This window comes from Nelusetta ayraudi, unplaced genomic scaffold (genome assembly GCF_046127955.1).
Source record: "Nelusetta ayraudi isolate G7.1 ecotype Tasmania unplaced genomic scaffold, CSIRO-AGI_Nayr_v1 ptg000021l, whole genome shotgun sequence".
NCBI classification, from domain to species: domain Eukaryota; kingdom Metazoa; phylum Chordata; class Actinopteri; order Tetraodontiformes; family Monacanthidae; genus Nelusetta; species Nelusetta ayraudi.
The window spans coordinates 5,053,192-5,070,374 of record NW_027466071.1 but is presented as its reverse complement, the minus strand read 5'-3'; the positions used below and the strand labels follow the sequence as shown (position 1 = coordinate 5,070,374).

General features: G+C 45.0%; 3 protein-coding genes across 4 annotated transcripts; all 3 read right to left on the bottom strand.

The window, feature by feature from the left end:
- Positions 1–7: 7 nt before the first annotated feature.
- Positions 8–3,933, bottom strand: LOC142889165 (uncharacterized). 2 transcript variants are annotated; one of them, XM_076027820.1, is made up of 8 exons: positions 3,843–3,933; positions 3,226–3,353; positions 3,002–3,140; positions 2,355–2,476; positions 2,018–2,128; positions 1,832–1,938; positions 1,636–1,755; positions 8–1,497 (listed from the first exon to the last, which is right to left on the bottom strand). In XM_076027820.1, exons 1-8 carry the CDS (start codon positions 3,931–3,933, stop codon positions 1,458–1,460), a joined length of 858 nt encoding a protein of 285 aa, XP_075883935.1. In that variant the 3' UTR covers positions 8–1,457. The 2 variants fall into 2 exon arrangements, with proteins under 2 accessions (XP_075883935.1, XP_075883934.1); XM_076027819.1 differs by having other exon boundaries at positions 1,636–1,726.
- An 832-nt stretch (positions 3,934–4,765) lies between these two features.
- Positions 4,766–9,955, bottom strand: slc3a2b (solute carrier family 3 member 2b). The gene is made up of 9 exons (XM_076027813.1): positions 9,571–9,955; positions 8,899–9,089; positions 8,054–8,227; positions 7,787–7,884; positions 7,297–7,436; positions 6,874–7,189; positions 6,466–6,522; positions 5,459–5,970; positions 4,766–5,428 (listed from the first exon to the last, which is right to left on the bottom strand). The coding sequence occupies exons 1-8, from the start codon at positions 9,906–9,908 to the stop codon at positions 5,623–5,625; spliced, it is 1,662 nt and encodes a 553-aa protein (XP_075883928.1). The 5' UTR covers positions 9,909–9,955; the 3' UTR covers positions 4,766–5,428; positions 5,459–5,622.
- A 446-nt stretch (positions 9,956–10,401) lies between these two features.
- Positions 10,402–16,376, bottom strand: LOC142889163 (dehydrogenase/reductase SDR family member 13-like). Its single transcript, XM_076027815.1, has 6 exons — positions 16,212–16,376; positions 15,238–15,356; positions 14,623–14,746; positions 13,814–13,986; positions 13,065–13,218; positions 10,402–11,965 (listed from the first exon to the last, which is right to left on the bottom strand). Exons 1-6 carry the CDS (start codon positions 16,336–16,338, stop codon positions 11,691–11,693), a joined length of 972 nt encoding a protein of 323 aa, XP_075883930.1. The 5' UTR covers positions 16,339–16,376; the 3' UTR covers positions 10,402–11,690.
- Positions 16,377–17,183: the final 807 nt, after the last annotated feature.

Below are 17,183 nucleotides of genomic sequence, written 5' to 3'. Positions count from 1 at the left end.
AGGAAGGTTGAAGTTAACGGACGGCCGTGAGTCGAAGCAGATTTCCAGAAGGATCAAACTAGGATCTTAGACGAGTGCTTCCTGATCCAAGTGCTGCTACCGCGAGCCGTCACCACTCATCATCAGGGGGCTTCCTTCCACCACCTGGACAGGACTGAGGAAACAGTTTTCGGCTAATCGATACCTGTGAAATGTGACACGGACACTAAAGTCGGCGGCCTTTTACACCCGTTTGAAGACACGCACCAGGCGGGTGAAGACGGACCGGACCGGCTTTGAAGTGTCACAGATCAAAGCGCTTGACACGCCAAGATCAAAGTAGGAGTGCATGATGATGACGATGATGATGATGACGATGACGATGACGAAGAAACTCAAACGCCCCCCAGTGTGGCGGTTGGGCTCCTCGGCTTCCCCGAGCTCAGATGAGACCTTGAATGCAGCGCAGCAAGTGAGTTGATGGGCGGGGCCTGATAATCACCGTTTGTCGACGATTGGTCGGACTCGCTGCCGCTCCAAGGGTGCCCGCCAATGGGACGGCCCCGCCCCGCGAGGAGACCCGCGCAGTGACGTCAGAGAGGAAGGAAGGAAGCGGTGACGATTGATGACGAAGGGAGCGTCACAGCTGACGACCCGCCTCAGTTTGGTCAGCTGACTAACGGCAGAGTTCGTTTCCGTTATTCAATTATTTCATTTAGTTAGCGACAACATGCTACTCAAAACACACCCGTTTATTTTCATTCAAACCACATTCACAGTAATTTGCTGCGTTTCCATGAGAGTTTTTCGCAAAATTAAAGCGATATTCCTAACATTTCGACAAAGTACAATTACAAAGTACCTGAATTGAATTGCGATATTCCTCTATATGGAAAAACCACCTCATGAGAGCATCAAAACTTTTTAGCCATGTTTGAGAGGTTTTTGCAAGTTTAGCTGTCTCCATCACCAGGTTTTTTTATTGCTGTGTTTCGGATTTGAGCAGTTCTATGGGTCATAGAAACGCAGCTATTTGGACGTTGCAGTTTTTCAGCTGCTTTTGTGCATCACAACATGACACACTGTGCTGATGTTTCCAAGGTTTCTGTTGTTCTGGCAGCATCACTTCACACTCTCATTGTGATGACATCACAGTCACATCGCAGTCTCTCCACTCTCACCACTGATGCTAAGCTAAAGCCCACTTAGCGGCTGGAGCTAGCACCTGAATGCTAGCTGGTCCTGCAACAGTACCAGACAGGGTTGTTTCTGATTGGTCAACAGGTTCCACATCCCAGGCTTTTCGTTGGCTTTTATTCAATAATGACTGATGCAGTCCAGGACCGGTCCAGACCTTGGACCCTGGACCTTCGTTCCACCAGAGGTCTGGTCCAGTCCCAGAGTTCAGAGGACCCTGTACAGGTGGATTTGTCGGAGAGCGTCAGGGTCTGTGTCTCCACCCATAAAAACGTCATAGTCTATAGGAAGCTCCTCCACCCAGCTTGGCTGCAGCGCCTCCTACATGACAAAAACAGGATGTTGTCACTGAACACAAATTGAGAAAAATCCAAAAAAATCAAAGCAACCAAAGCAACCCAAAACAGGGAAGTGTGTGTGTGTGTGTGTGTGTGTGTGTGTGTGTGTGTGTGTGTTCACCGGCAGAGCGTCCAGACTCTCCTGCAGGCTGGGGACAGTGACCAGCAGAGCTCCTGGCTTCCTGAAGTTCTCCATGATGAACCTCCACGCTCTGGAAACAGAGGCTCTGTCAGGTGTCTCCTGAGAGCAGTTTGGTTGATTCTGACTAGCCTAGCCAGACACTAAGATTGAGTCAAACATCCTGAGTGACACTGACCTGACTTGTTCCTTGGGTTCAATGAAGAACTCAAACACATTGTTCATGATGACAACGTCGGCGTTCTGCAGCAGGAGGTTCTGCTGGAGAACGTCAGCGTGCAGGACCTGTTGGAGGAAACACACGGCTAACAGCGTCTCCTGGTGGACAAACAACACAACGCACTGTGTGTGGCTGCGTGTGTACCTTCACTCTGTCAGCCAGCTGATATTTCTGCACCATGTCGTTCTGCAATGTGACAAACTCTTCGCTGAGCTCCAGACCAATCAGCTGAGAGGATGAACTGAACACGTGACCCTGAACACACACATACACACAGACAGGTGAATTAACACGCTATGCTAACATGCTAAAGGCCCACCAACCGGACCCGCTGATACAGTTGCAACACAATTTCCTCTCAAAGTAGAAAGATTCAGTCAGGGCCGCTGGACTGCTTCCCTAACTCAACCCTTGTACTTTGAGATGACACTGAGAACCTTCACAGACACAACTTCATCTTCTTTGCGCTGAAGTGACTGACCGCGTACAGCACGGCTCCCAGTCTAGAGCCCACGTCCACCAGCGTCCGGCCGCTCAGGTCCGGCAGGACCTTCTCAAACAGGAACTGGAGCTCCGGGATGGAGAACGAGTGAGAGATGAAGTCTGTTGGTGGAGGGAGAGGAGGTGTGGTTAGCACGGGCGTGGGGAAACTAACTACGTCCCAGGGGCCATAAGCAGCCCATTAATGATTTTTAATCTGGTCCCCCAAACTTGAAGAAATTATATTAACAGTCAGTCATTAAATAGCTGCATCTCCTCCATGTTTCCAGTGTTTTCTGACTCATGTCAATAAAGAGCTAAACACCCTGGTGGTCTAGGGTGGTGCTAGATGGTTCTAGGTGGTTCTGGGTGGTTTTAAGAGCCAAACACCCTGGTGGGGCTTCAAAGACTCTGATTTGGTTGCAACTTTGCTTTGCTTCATTTTCCATTGACATTCCAGCAACATGTTTTCTCCATAATATCCCAAGATAGATTGTTTCCTCTATGAGGTGGCTCACCAGAACACTGCATCCATCTGCTGCTGCTCTGCTGCCCCGCCCCCCCTCTGTGGCCCCACCAGTTAAAAAGTTTGCCCACCCCTGTTAGCAGGAAGTTGTGACATCACAGTGATGATGATGATGATCTGACCTAAGGGGGCGGTCCTACAGGAGCCACAGTCCAGGCAGTAGCAGCGACTCATGGTTCCCTCCTCACACAGTGAGTCCACCTGATCTTCATCGTACAGGAAGGCGTCTACATGCACCGTTGGTCGAGAGCGCTGCTGCATCTGCAACATCATCATGAAAAACACACCGGTGTCATCGTCACGCTCTTCCACCTCCCTGACCCGGTCCTGGCCCGTTCTCTGGTACCGTGCGGAAGGCCGTGCTCTCTGAGGGCAGCATGGCGTTCAGCGGGAGGCGCTGTCGCAGCTCGTCTGCCACGGTCCGCAGGAAGGCCGTCCTGTTGTCGGACAGCAGCTCCTCAAAGTCGTCTGCAGGTGGAGCGGACAACACGTCAGGCTTAAAGTAGCTTAATGTGGGAAAGCAGCGATCAACTATCACCAATTTCACCTGGACATTAGTACTTTCACCTCTCCAGAAACCAAAACCATAACTCATGTTTTATTCACTCATTTGTTCACGCTAAGATTTTCCTCTCCATAGGCGCTCATTGCAGAAAAAAAGATGTCCACAAGAGATTTGGCGATGATTGATTGTTGATTTCGGACATTTAGCTCCCAATAATGAGCGCGTGTGAGGAGGAAAAGGCTTCACGTGGACAGTATCCAGAAAATAAGATTTAACAATATCGTTTTGATTTGTGGAGAGGTGGAAGTGGGCGTGACTAGAGATGTCCACGTGGATTTTGCTGATGGTTGATCGCTGTTTCCGGTCATTAAGCAACGTTAAGAGTTTTAGAATGTCCCTCATCGTCATCGTCGTCATCATCCCAGCGCACTTGGGGAACTTCCGGTTGTTACCTGCAGTTCGGATCCAGTGCAGCAGAGGCGGAAGTTGAGCCGGGTCCACGCCGCTCAGCAGACGCTTCACTTGGGATTTGGCTTCAGGCAGATTCATGTTCCCACAGCCACACAACCAAAATCCGCTGTTTACGCCGGTTCTCCGAATCGACAAGCCACGTGTCTGCGGCGTCTAGTTGAAGAGGAACGACAAAGTTTGCGGTAGTTGGGTCGAGCTAAGCAGCAGTGGACCCGTAGCTGCCTGGCTACGTGTTAAGCAGCTATGACGCTAATCACTGAGCACAGTGAGAGGAGAGTAATAGAGTCGCTTCTCTCTCTTCTGGTTTCAGTTAATAGGTTTTGAAAACTCTTTGTTGTCAGTCCGTCACTCCATGGCTACGGTGGCCGAGAGCTGCCAACGCGCTGCAACTTCACGAAGCCAAACTGAAGAAGTGCACCAGGCCACTAGGGGCACCAAAACTGGTGGATGGACCAATCCTCCTCCTTCTTCTTCCTTTTGGCTTTAAGTCGGGTGGCAATCACCTTTTTGGGCGCAATACCGCCACCTACTGTGCTGGAGTGTGGAACAGAGACGCTTCCTCCTCCCTCCTTTTCAGCGGGTGTCAAAGTGTGAGACAATGCGCCTCCTCTGGGGGACGCCAGAGGACTCCAGGGGAGGCGCGGCGTGAGAGAGAGAAAAAAAATGCGCTTGATTCACCAGACGCGAGTCATTTTTTGACCCTGAACTCGGGAATAAGCGGGTATGGAAGATGAATGAATGAATAGGTGGACAACTAAAATACATGTGGACTAATAGCTGACGAATAGCATTGCTGTAAAGTGAATGAAAAGTGACGGTTGGTTGCCGTTCAATTTCCATATATCCAATAAAAACATTGGAGCATATAGAGACAAAAACACTTGTAATGAAAAATGGAAAAGAAAACATGTTGTTTTACTTCATTCTAAATTTTATTCAAGTAGCACAATAAAGGATAACAACAACTGGACTGGACTTCTCACACTTAGTATTTTCAACATCGACAAAAAGGAAACATATACTAAAACGTGTTACAAATAATTTAAAGACTGCTTCACTCTATGGGTGATATTTTTCTGTTCTGCTTCATGATTTTAAACCGAGTGATTAGAGATGCAATGAGCCAATCAATTTTAGCCAGTTTTAAAAATTTCTTCTTTGGCCGAAATTTAAAAGTTAACTTAGACTGATGCAAACTGCAACACACACATGGGTTATGATTATTTCACCAAAGTAAATGAATAAATATTCTGTATACTTGTATGTTTTTGTAGTTCTTTTACTGCTGTTATTTTCCTTTTTATTTCATTGGCAGTTTAGAATATCTAATAATGACTTGCTGGTCCCAATCTTGTTTTACTGGCAATGTCTTTTAAGATGTGCACAATGTTGAGTGGACAAATGTTGAGTAATTTCATATTCAAAGAACTCTGTTATTATTTTAAGAGGACGCTGTTTGCCCATGTATGAGATCTGAGGTCACATCTTCAAAACATGACAGGCTGGACAACCATCCACATTTCCTGCTCCATGAAGTGAGAACGTCATTAAAAAGAATTTTGAAGAGTGCCAACTTTTAAAAAGAATTTTGAAGAGTGCCAACTTTTAAAAAGGCAAGTTATGCATCATTTTCTCATGTATCTCAGATTAGATCATGGAATTATCTTGATTGAGCAGAATAATAATAAAATCAAAGAGGAGAACAGTAAAAGACGTCACCCACCGCCAGGATCGCTGTCCTGCCTTTCATTGTCATTAATGGAATCTTTAAGCAATGTAGGGGAACTGGACCAGTACCGCCTGTCCGGAGCCCAGCTGCAGTTTGGTCAGTTCCACACTGGTGTCTGCAGGCAAAGCAGTGGTGTTGGTGCTGACCACCACCGTGCCCTGCTGAGGAACCGCAGCGTGGTTCAGCTCCAGCACTGTGGCTTCTTCTGCCCAGTTGAAGGCAGCGATGTAACGCACACTCTGATCCCAAAGCCGCAGGTAAGCCATTGAAGAGGAGGAGTTAGAGAGAAGGACAAAGTCTCCATACAGTAGGGGGCGCTCCTTTCCTCTGAGCTCACTCAAAGTTTGGAAAAAGGTCCGAGTCGACAGTCTCTCGGCTCTCCCCTCCTGTGTGCAGGAAGGAGACGATCAGCGTGATGCTCAGATAAACACAAAACATGTGCAGGATGTCAAATGTCCAGTCAGCCAAAAAATGCTGAAGCAATAACAGAGTCGGCCAAGACCCTTGGCTCGCATCATGGAAACCAGCCACCATCTCCAGCCAACCGACTCAAATCTCAAAAGCTTTACAAATTTTTACACGTAAAACCTTTCAAAACGAATACTGAGGGGTGGCTTAGCTTCATAGTGAATCCTATGAAACCTAATTGCATTGACTGGAATTATGAAGACCCTCTGTCTTCATGTAATCTGTTTGGTTTAAACATCAATTACAATGCTGCTGATGTTTCACCTATATTGTTATTGCAATGAAATTTATGTCACCACTACTGCTTCACTCATTTTCCTCCTACTGTTGCAGTACTGATTAAATAAACAACTCACAGTGACTTCAGTGTAAAAATGCTATTAGTGCTTCTATTCTTCCAGACGTGGGTTTACCTGTTGAGTTCCATTCACTTCTTCAGAGTCCCAAAGCATCTTGGGAAACTTGGTGCCCTGAATCAAGACAATAAAATAATAAAAGTCCATGACATGTAAATGCAAAACATGATGTGTGTACATTAACTCCAAATGGATATATATGAGGATAATGAGATTTACATGCATTCTGAAACTATGAAACTATGACTTTCATGCTTCGATGAGGTTTTACAGTGAAATAAAGGCTTGATCGGCACAATATAGAAAGAACATCAACCTTTTTGAAACCAAAAATAATATTCTGTCAGTTCTAGCTGACATAATGTTTTTTCCCCCCGTTTTTAGGCAAATATAATGATGCTTCTTCCATAGCAGACTGGTAAAAGTGAAATTGTCCGGAAGAATTGACAGGGCCAGTGTCCTCACCTCATCCACCAGACCAATCTCATCTCCATAGTTGATGAAGGGCGTTCCAGGCAGGGTGAGCAGCATCAGCTGGTACAGTTTGACCATGACTGGACCGACCAGTGACGCCAGGTGACCCTCAGCTGGCCTCCCCATGCTCCAGGCCAGCTTATTCTGGCTCTGGGAGGAATACAAGGTCTGAACAGACTGAGCGTATTTCATGCCATCCTCACTGGCAGAGCTCAGCACCCTGGAGATGAGCAGGTCAACACCGGTGGAGGACAGAAGGGAGGAGACGTCTTCAGCTGAGGAGCTCTCAGTAATACCAATAAGCACTCTAGAAAAAAACACATGAATTCACACTGTTGGTACCAAATCAAAGAGGAAATGTTTGCTGGTTTGCAGGTACGGTCTTGGTCAGTGTTTGACAGCATGACTTCCAACCTCTTGGTTTGATCAGCCGCTCCATTCTGGACAATAGCTCTGATGTCAGCCCAAAGAGACGGTACCATGGAAGCCACCCGCTCCACCCCTGAGAGCTGGACACCATCCACGCCTTCATTCAGCCAGAACACCAAAGCAGACTGAAGAGACACGACGCCCGTCAAGACAACAAAGACCAACTTTGCCATCACACACAGCTCAAACCTGACAAACTTTAAGAATCAGACCCTACCGCTGGTCTGCCTTCAAGGTCCAGTGTGTAACAGTGTAGCAGGGCAGTGTATTAGGTGTTAACCAATATAAAAATCATAAACCAAGCTAAATATTACACACTAGACCTTTAAGGCTCATTTGCTGTGAGGTGACCATGTTTTCTTCCAATACAGTTTCTCTGGAGATTTTGCATAGTTTAAGTCAGAGAAATAAGAGCTAATTTCTCCTGTCACTTTCACCTCTGTCTCCAAGACAGCTTTGCGTCGTATCAACCCACCTTCAGTCTCTCAGCTACATTGGTCACACTGATGTTTGCGAACCAGGGTCCCATTGTGCCTCCATAGTTTGGAGTTAAGTCCAAAACCACAAAAATACCTTTAGAAAAAACAAAAACAAAACATATATATATATATATATATATATATACATACACACACACACACACACACACACACACACACATATATATATATATACAGAATAAGGAACAGTCAATAAGCTACGTCGCATCAGCAAATTGAGATACATTTCTTGACATGCTCACCCTTCTTATGAGCAGCCTGGATGAGGCCTTTGAACTGTTCCAGGTTTCCAACGTCAGGGGAAATCTCCTCAAATCTCAGATTCATGGGATCATCTGAGGGAGCAACATGGATGGGTCCGAGCACCAGACCTTTCACCTTGAGCTTGGACAGGCTGTTGACCTTCTGCTCCACACCTGAGGAGGGTGTTACATAAGCTTCAACTCAACCATGGAACAATGCTCCAATATGTAGACTTAAACGCTAAAGCTGTCCAGGTCAACAACTTGGAAGGTCCAGTGTGGAATATTTAGAGACATTCGAGAAGAAACAGTGACCTCAAGCAGTTCCATTTTAGTTTGCGTCGCTCTTGGGCCTCAACCTCCCTCTCCTGGGTGTGCCAGTGATCTACGCTGTGCACACAAATCTGGATACCTCGTCCACTTTTATTAATGTATTTATTTGAAGTATATTAAGATTTTACCCATGTAAAAACTCTAAATCCAGCCAAATTTTACACACTGGACTTTTCAAGGAATTTCTTTTTATTTATATAACTATCATTCATTAATTATATCCCTCATTCCTCACAATCACACACGAGAAGTAGAGAAAATAATTTTTTCGTTTGAATTCACATGCATTTACATTCATTCTTGGAGTAAAGCCTGTTCAGCTCATGGAAACCAGGGTGAGGAAGAGAAACCAGGCACGGGATGACCTTTGCTCTTTGCTGACTGACCATTTCCAAAAAATGTGCCACTTCAAACTGTTTCACTTCTTCTCTTTCAGAAGTGACAGGCACTTCCTCTCGCTGCCCCCTCTGCCTCACAGTTGCTTATTTTCCCCAGCAATACTTTGCTCTCACCCTTCAGGTTGCGGCTCTCGCTGAAGGCCTGGACGTTTCCGACCTGGTAGAGGGGTCCGTCGTTCCACCAGCTGGTGGGGGGCAAGTCTCGGCAGCGTGGAGCATGCACGATGATGAGCACGGCCCCAGCCAGAATCCCCAACCAGCCCAGCCAGAAGACCACCAGCAGTGCCCATCGGATGCGGACCCAGCTGAAGGAACAGAGCCAGGTTCTTCATAAATAAGAGGACATGGTGACATTGTGCCAAGTGGAATATTTCATCCCCTGTGTATTTGTTCAGCCACAGCATATTTTAAATCTGATGATCATATCAGCCATGCACCTGGGGGATGGGCTGTGAATCATAACGCCAATACAGATGCCTCTGTGTTTTCACGACATGCACAGAAAACTGCTTCGCAATTTGTGTCTGCAAAACGCGGCTGTAGTCCAAGAACGCATTTGAACGTGTAGTTTGGAAGCATCGCGTTAATGGTGGTGTGGTGATGAGAGGCTATCGCTGAGTGCAGAGCCCCACCCTGCCTACCGACATTCTGCACTGCACTGCACTGCACTCGCTGCATTCTCTAAACAAGCTTATGGCTGCTCTTCTTTGTCTATTTGATGGCCATGGACAGTGTGTGTGTGTTTGTGTGTTTGTGTGTATGTGTGTGAGGGTGCCCCTGACCCACCCCGGGGTGCCGGCCACCCGCAGCAGCTCCTCCTTATTGAGGCCGGTGAATTTCACCTCCTCCGCATCGTCCTGGATCTTCAGCTTGACGGCGCCGTTCTTCTCAGACTCGACGGCGTTAGCCGCCGACTCCGGGCCGGCGGACGGTGCGTCGTCGCTGCGGTCTCCGCCTCCTGTTATCGGCTGCTTCTCTTGCTCCTCCTGGTCCAGGTCCTGGTCCGCCTCGGTCTCGGTGGCGTCGTCCAAGGCGACGGCGGCGGAATCCGCCGCATCCCTCGGCTCAGCATCCTTGTTGTCGGCGCCCTTCAGCTCCATGGTGGCCTCCTCCTCTGCGCTCATATCAGCGAGCAGCGACCAAGAATCACCAAGCAGGACGGAGCTACACACACTTCCTTTCGAAAAAAAATGCGTTTGTCTGTGCGACTGTTCCGTTCACCGCTGCTTGCCTGCCCGTCTGCCTGTCTGTCTGCCTGCCTGCCTGTCTGTCTGCCTGTCTGCCCCCCTCCTCCTACAGTGTAGCTTATGCTGCTTTCAGAGGCTGTCGGCAAAACGTGGCGACTGCCGTTTCGACGCACACTCTCGGCTGGGATAGAGGTCTGCATTGTATTGTATTAATCCATACCAAATATTGTGATTATAAACATATATGAATATGACTGGATGTGCTGATAAACACAATTTATTCTGACTCGTTAATGTAGGAAGTCACTAGGTCACATACGTCATTTAACGTCCATATTCATTGTAGCTAAAAATAAATAAATAAATAAATAAATAAATACATTTTCAAAGATTTGCCCAAAACATTCCGATTTAAAGAAATCAAACGATCTCAAAATAGTCGATTTAATGTTATTACCTATATGTATATACAAATACATATCTCATATACATGTAAGGGACAAAACCACTGGTCTGTAGCACTGTTACAGCAATACACATATCAACATTCAAACCCTGAGACCTTCACTTCACCACTGCTAATCATAGAGGGGACATCATAACTAAATATGGTTCTTGACTTGATCATTTTCCTTGGTGAACTAAACCTCTGGAGTGATCAGAATTTGTGTGAAAAAAGGACCAACTTTGCCTTTACATGGTGAGAAATTGTCCTCATCCTTTTTTTATTGGGAACAGCCAAAGTTGTACAAACAGTGGTAATTATCCTGACGACAATAAAACAGATTAAAATAAAACTGTGTCTGCACAGCATGTCGTGACAAAAGACTATTGGTAAACCTGTCCCAAAAATAAACAATCTCAACATCAGTATCATTGCACTCATCAAGTAAATTTTTAAAGTCAAGTAGTTCATGTTGTGCTTTGTTGAAACTGTGGCAACCACTATTTTGCGATACAACCCAATCTGCTCTCTGCCGTGGTCAACCATGATGACGGTGTGATGAGAGAGAGAAGGACAAGTTCACATCTCAGCTCTCTATGGAAAATATATCATCCGAGAACAAACACTGTAAGCAAAACTATATTGACAACAAAAATAAAACTTTAACTAAATATCTAAAATGTTTGATATAAAATCCTTTATTAAAAAGTACCAACACCGTATGATAAAACACTGGTAGATTAAAAATGATGGAAATGTTTTTTTAAAAACAAAAAAACAAACTCGGCATAAATCCGAAAACTAAGAACACAAAAAGTCTTTCTTGAAGAAAATAGATTTTGTTTGATAGAATTTCATATTTTCTCTCTCTCTATAGAGAGGGCTCGGTTCAAATGCTATTTGTTTTTCTCCTAAGCATGGAAAACAAATGTCATTCTAATAATATGATAAAAATAATAATAATAATAATAATAATAATAATAATAATAATAATAATAATAATAATAATAATAATAATAATAATAATAACTAGCAGTCACCGTCACACTGACGAACACAAGAATACAAAAAGTCAGTCTTTGCTGCCACCTAGTCTTAGAAAACTAGTATGTCTCAGACTGGAGACAAAACACCACCAACTTTATTTCAGCTTACCAGTAAAACTTGCTTGTGGCCCAAATAACAAATAACGAGGCTTTTTGGTAACCTCCTGGCGACCTTAAGCAGTAGACTGTGGTTCTGTGAGCCTGATGAGTGGGACTCAGTGAGGCTGCTCAGTCTTTACAGTGGTTGCTCAGTCCACAAAGCTTCTCACTGACCTCCCACAGCTTCTGAGCAACAGCCTCGTCGCGGGCGTGAGCGCACACCTTCTGCACGTCACAGCAGGAGAAGTAGTGACCGCTCAGGGGTTCCAGTCCCTCCTGCAGGCAGCAGTGCAGTGTGGTCTGAGCTCCAGTCTCGGGGTCCAGGAAAAGGAAGCGGGCTATCGGCTCGATGAAGATTTTCTGCCACAGGCTGACGTAGCGGGAAAGTTCAGTGCGAACGACGCCTAGAGAACAAGACAACAGCAGGGGGGCAAAAACTAACTTAAGGCTTTTATTCAGTTGTGACAGAACCAAAAAAATCACGTTTGACACTCATCTTGTGTGTGCCGTCTAGTGCAGTGGTTCTCAACTGGTGGAGTCTGACCGCCCACATTATTTCTCCTCATCATCAACGCGCAAATTTATTCTACAAAAATGAAAATGCTAGCCGACGTTCTGTCATGTCTAGTCATTATATTATGGGAGTTATCGAATTGAATTGTGTGTCCTGTAAAAAGAAAGGTCCAAAAATTTCTCTATAAATATTTTTTTAAATCCATTTTGAAAATGGAGCCCACGTGGCCCACCAGTTGAGAGACTCTGGCCTAATGCACCTGTAACCAAGCCTGAATATTATTTTAGAAATGTTTACATAAAACTCCACAGAGCAAAGATTTGGGTTGAGAATACGCCAAGGTGGACTTTTGAACAAATGCCAAAAAAACCCGCTGAAAGATTTTGGATACAATCCATTTAAAAACAAGTTCACTTTGTGTCCATTCTGAAATTCACATGTCAACACTGAAACTGGAAAGTAAAGCTTCAGTGTCTCAAAAACTTTTGAAAATCAAATGAATCCCAGATAATTAGGGTTAGTGAAAGGCACTACTCTGAGAAGATCTCCATTCATATGAGTTACAAGTTTTTTAGTGTTGAATGATTTCACTCTTTGTAATGTTTTTTTTTAACCGTAAAATATTGTCAATGACTGACTTTTTCAAATAGATAAGCGATAAATAAAGCATATATTTCACAGGCAGTGTGATAACAAACTAAAGTTAGGCCAAAATATGTGTTTTTGTCTGGTTTTAATAACCTTCATAGAGTAATTTTAGATTTTTTTTTTTTAAATTGCAAAATCAATTACTTTTAACATCAGTTTCTACACAATTACAGTTTTAATGTTGCGAAATGGGCAATTGAGAGCGGAGCCTTCGTTTCCGTCACTATGAAAACGTGTGCAGAAAATGTGCCAAAGGAACAAAAGTAGAATCTGTGTAAGAATCTTGGTTGGCAAATGTTGAAGATTGCAAAGTGGGATGTGGTGAATCCGTCATGAGTTACCTGGGTGCACACAATAGCACGTGACGCTGGATCCTTGGAGCCTCTTGGCCAGCTCCAGTGTGAAGAGCACGTTGCACAGTTTGCTGTTGCAGTAGGCCTGGAAGAACTGCCAGCTGAAGCTGCCAGTGCCCAGGTGCTTGTTCACCGACAGCGTCTGTCAAACAACACAACACAACAAAACCAACAAACTGACGTGCGTGTCGGGAGGTTACAACAGAGGAACAGGTGACAGGTAAAAATGTGATGATGCAAGGTGTCCAGGAGGTGTCAGGCAGGAATGTGGCCTGAGGAACACATTTGAGTACTTCCCTTGCGTAACAAGTCACAGTGACGTCAAATCACGGCTCAACTGGAAGAGCCAGTTCTCAACATGTGACGGGGGAATGTCCCTGAAGCTGCTCTATGCGCCAGTTTCTTCGTAAGGGTATTCTCTGTATTACAAAAAGATTAACATTTCCCAGGCCTCTCTTACTATAAAATGACTCCCAGTCGTCAGTGACGTTAACAGAAATGAAACAAGCCCATTGTTGGCCGTCATGTTCAGGAAGTCGCTACAATATCACGCAGTCCCAGCAATGTTCCTCTGACGACTCGCCGGCCAGGTGCACATTCTCATTGCAAGACTCATCAAGATATTTCCGGTGTAAAATGAAGCACAAATTTCAAAGCAGGCAGCTACAGCTGAGCGTCTTCTAAACTGGGAGGCTGTTGACCACCTGCTAAGCTATGCTGATGACTTGATGGCTTACCTCCAAGTCTATGTGTCCCCAGCGGTAGGCCATGGAAGCCACGGTGACCACGCGGCCTCCGCCCGACTCTTTCAGACGCTCCAGCAGCAGACACGTCAGCAGGAAGTGGCCCAGGTGGTTCACCCCAAACTCCACTCCAAAACCATCCTCCGTCCGACCGTCGGCCACTAGACCTGGACCACCCAGCAGAGTTAGAAAACAGAACTTTGTGCAAATGCTAAAAAAAAACAAAAACATTTGTTCCCATTCTTCTCTGCTGAAGATCATCATCTTTCGCAATTACAGTGAGAAACAATGACTGCAGGGCACTGGCCAGACAACGCATTAATACTAAAATCAATCTTGGAAGAAATTGTCAAAGTCCGACCAGAAAACTTGTACATCTGATGGATGAACAAGAAATTCAGGCAGCCAACATTATACTCACGAGAGACTTTACTGTTGTTATTGCGATGATGGAGAAGGAAAATAGTCATTAAATTGAGAATCACTACAAACCAAAAGAAACATCAGCGTTTCCCACTGGTTGACTACATGGAGAAACAATGAAATGTCTGCATATGAAGCTTCTCAGTCAGCCAGATGTTCAGAACTGAGCTAGACCTACAGGATGAGATGGTGAAGTGTATTCCAGTTACCAAAAAAAAAAGTCCAGATTCCTGAACTTGACTTCCAGGACAGGTTGAGACATAGTTCCTAGTGTCTCTTAACACAGTGTGATTGTGGTAAGAGTGAAAGCAAAATAGCTCGTAGAGTAGTCAACGTGTTGTGGTGCCGGATTAAAAATGCTGACAGAAACAAAGCCTTACCAGCATTGTTTATGAGGAGATCTAGTCTGGACTCAGTCTTCAGGAAAGTCTCGCTGAAGCAGTGGACGGACTTCAGACTGGCCAGGTCCAACTGCATGTACAGCACATCACTATTTCCGGTTTCCTGTTTCCGCAACATGAGAAGATGATCAAATCTTTAAATGTTCAAGGAAGCTTCAATTAGATATCGTAGGCATCTTTGTTTTCCATAACTCATTGAACTGCTACACCTCACATTAGAAGTGAACTCATTGTTCATATTATTATATCCACTGGTGATGCAAGGAGCATTGTCAGCAGCCGACGGTTAAGCCAGCTGTTTTTCACACAGCCAGTGCACTGAAAATGTCCTCTCATTTACTGAACACACCCCCTCTTTTGTGTTCAGGCTTCACACTGAGAAGTCCTACCCTGCTTGTAAATCACAGTGCCTGAATTTCAAGCAGCAGTTTACCAGTTTACCTTTTCAACAGCAGTGAGGTTTCAAATGAATTTTAAATGATATGTTCCAAATTTAAAACTTATAAAATACTTTTTTTTTTTCACTACTACTGATTTGAGTTCTTTCTGACAATATTCAAATGCGTGGCTCTACTTGTTCCAACTTGACGCTACCTTTTGTATATGTGCCACTGCGCCCTTGGCCTTGCTCCTGTTCCTGCAGGCCAGGATCACCCTGGCTCCCCTCCTGGCCAGGTGAAGGGCTGTGGCCTTTCCAATGCCCGTGTTTCCCCCTGAAACCAGACACATTGTCAACACCTGGATCAGTTTAACGCTGGGCTAAAAGTCACCCAGGGGTTTCCCTTTGGATACCAAAACACTTCACATTGAGAGCAAACACATGATTGAGACTGCATATGGAGTGCAGCATGGGGCAGATGAATAAAGTGATGCAATGTGGTGAACTCTGCCAAGTAGCTTGTTAATCACACCTAAAAGGTTTAAAGTTTTAATTATTCTCAATGAACAAAAACTTCTGAAAAATACTTTAGTTTCTTCCACAGCTAGTTTAAGTCTACCCAAATTAAGGAAATCACCTTTTGGGAGAGAAGGTATTCTTCCTCTGAGCAGAAGAAGCCTTGCCTTTGTTAGCATGAAGCCTTAGCATAAAAAAAATACAAAGAAAAAAAAGGTAGTCCCTCCGTCGTTCATTATTTTGACTGCCTTGCAGATGTATTCAGTTTTATCAAATCAAATCAAATCAATATTTAAATTGATGAAAACACCAACGGTTGCCTGAGAAGAACCACAATCACTGTTTCAAAAAAATGACTTTTTGCTGTCGCAGTCAGGACCAACTGGCTTTGTGTCGTCGATTTAGTCTCAACAGTGCGAGCAACAGCAACAACTCACTTGATAACACTTAATACTTGAGGGAGAAATTCGAATTCCAATCGCATTATTTCGGTGTCCTAATCGGAACTCCGATTTTAGTCGGACTAACGCGTTTACATGCGCTTCAGTTGTCCAGTCATAGTCGGACTAAGGCAATGATTCCGTTGTCTTGAGCGTCATGCCAACGCACATGCTGAGGAGACGAACACGTTGGCTTCAGTGACGCAACACAAACCGCGGACTCACTCACTCACCAGTAATAATGACAGTCTTGCCCGCCATGGCAGCGTTTCCTTTACATTTGGACCTTTTGAAGAGGGTCTGTGTGAGGACAATGTATCCTGCCAGCAGCACCGCGGCCAGGACCAGCAGCTGAATCATCTTTGCAACTTCTCCTGAGAGCGTGGGAGCGCGATCCCGGGGTTCGCCTCTTATACTCCCGTTGGGACTCACCTGTCCGACTGGTTCCGCTCGGCGGACACGTGAGTCACACACTTGGGGCCGGTTCGGCCGGTTCTCCAGGGTTTCGACATGGCTCGACACTGGTTTGTCTGTGACGACGGCGCGACCTGCCCCCAGGTTCACCCAGTCAGCAATGACGAGAGAGAGAGAGGGAGAGGGAGAGAGAGAGAGAGAGATTCCATATCTTCATGGATATGTATATATATATATATATATATATATATATATATATATATATATATATATATACATACATATATATATATATATACATATATTGACTAAAATGTCTTTAAGATCACCCTGACTAACATTAAATGTCATGGTTTTCCACCTGGCAGAAGAATCAATAAGAGGTGATGTTAGTTGCTCTGATGCAAAAACAAGCAAACAAACTATGAAACATTGTGAGGTCATTATAGGCCTCCTGAATGTTCAGGACATTTAGATTGTTAGTAACCATCAAGAGGATGCGGACCAACCTCGAATGGTGACGGGTTTTTGGCAGCATGTGAAGGTGCATGTCATGGTTCCTTAAACAGAAGTTTATTTTCACCCGATAGAACGGACCGTTGCCATTGGACCCATTTGACAAAAGCATAGGACAGCACATGAAGGTGGTCTGGATTCAAGAGTGCAGCGGCATCTCCAAGTCTGTCAATGGAATCCATAACCGTTGCAACTGAATTGGCTTCACCAAGAAGAAGGGGCAACAGCAACGTGATACTAGTGCACACGTGTCTTTTTCCTTTGTATTAGTGTCT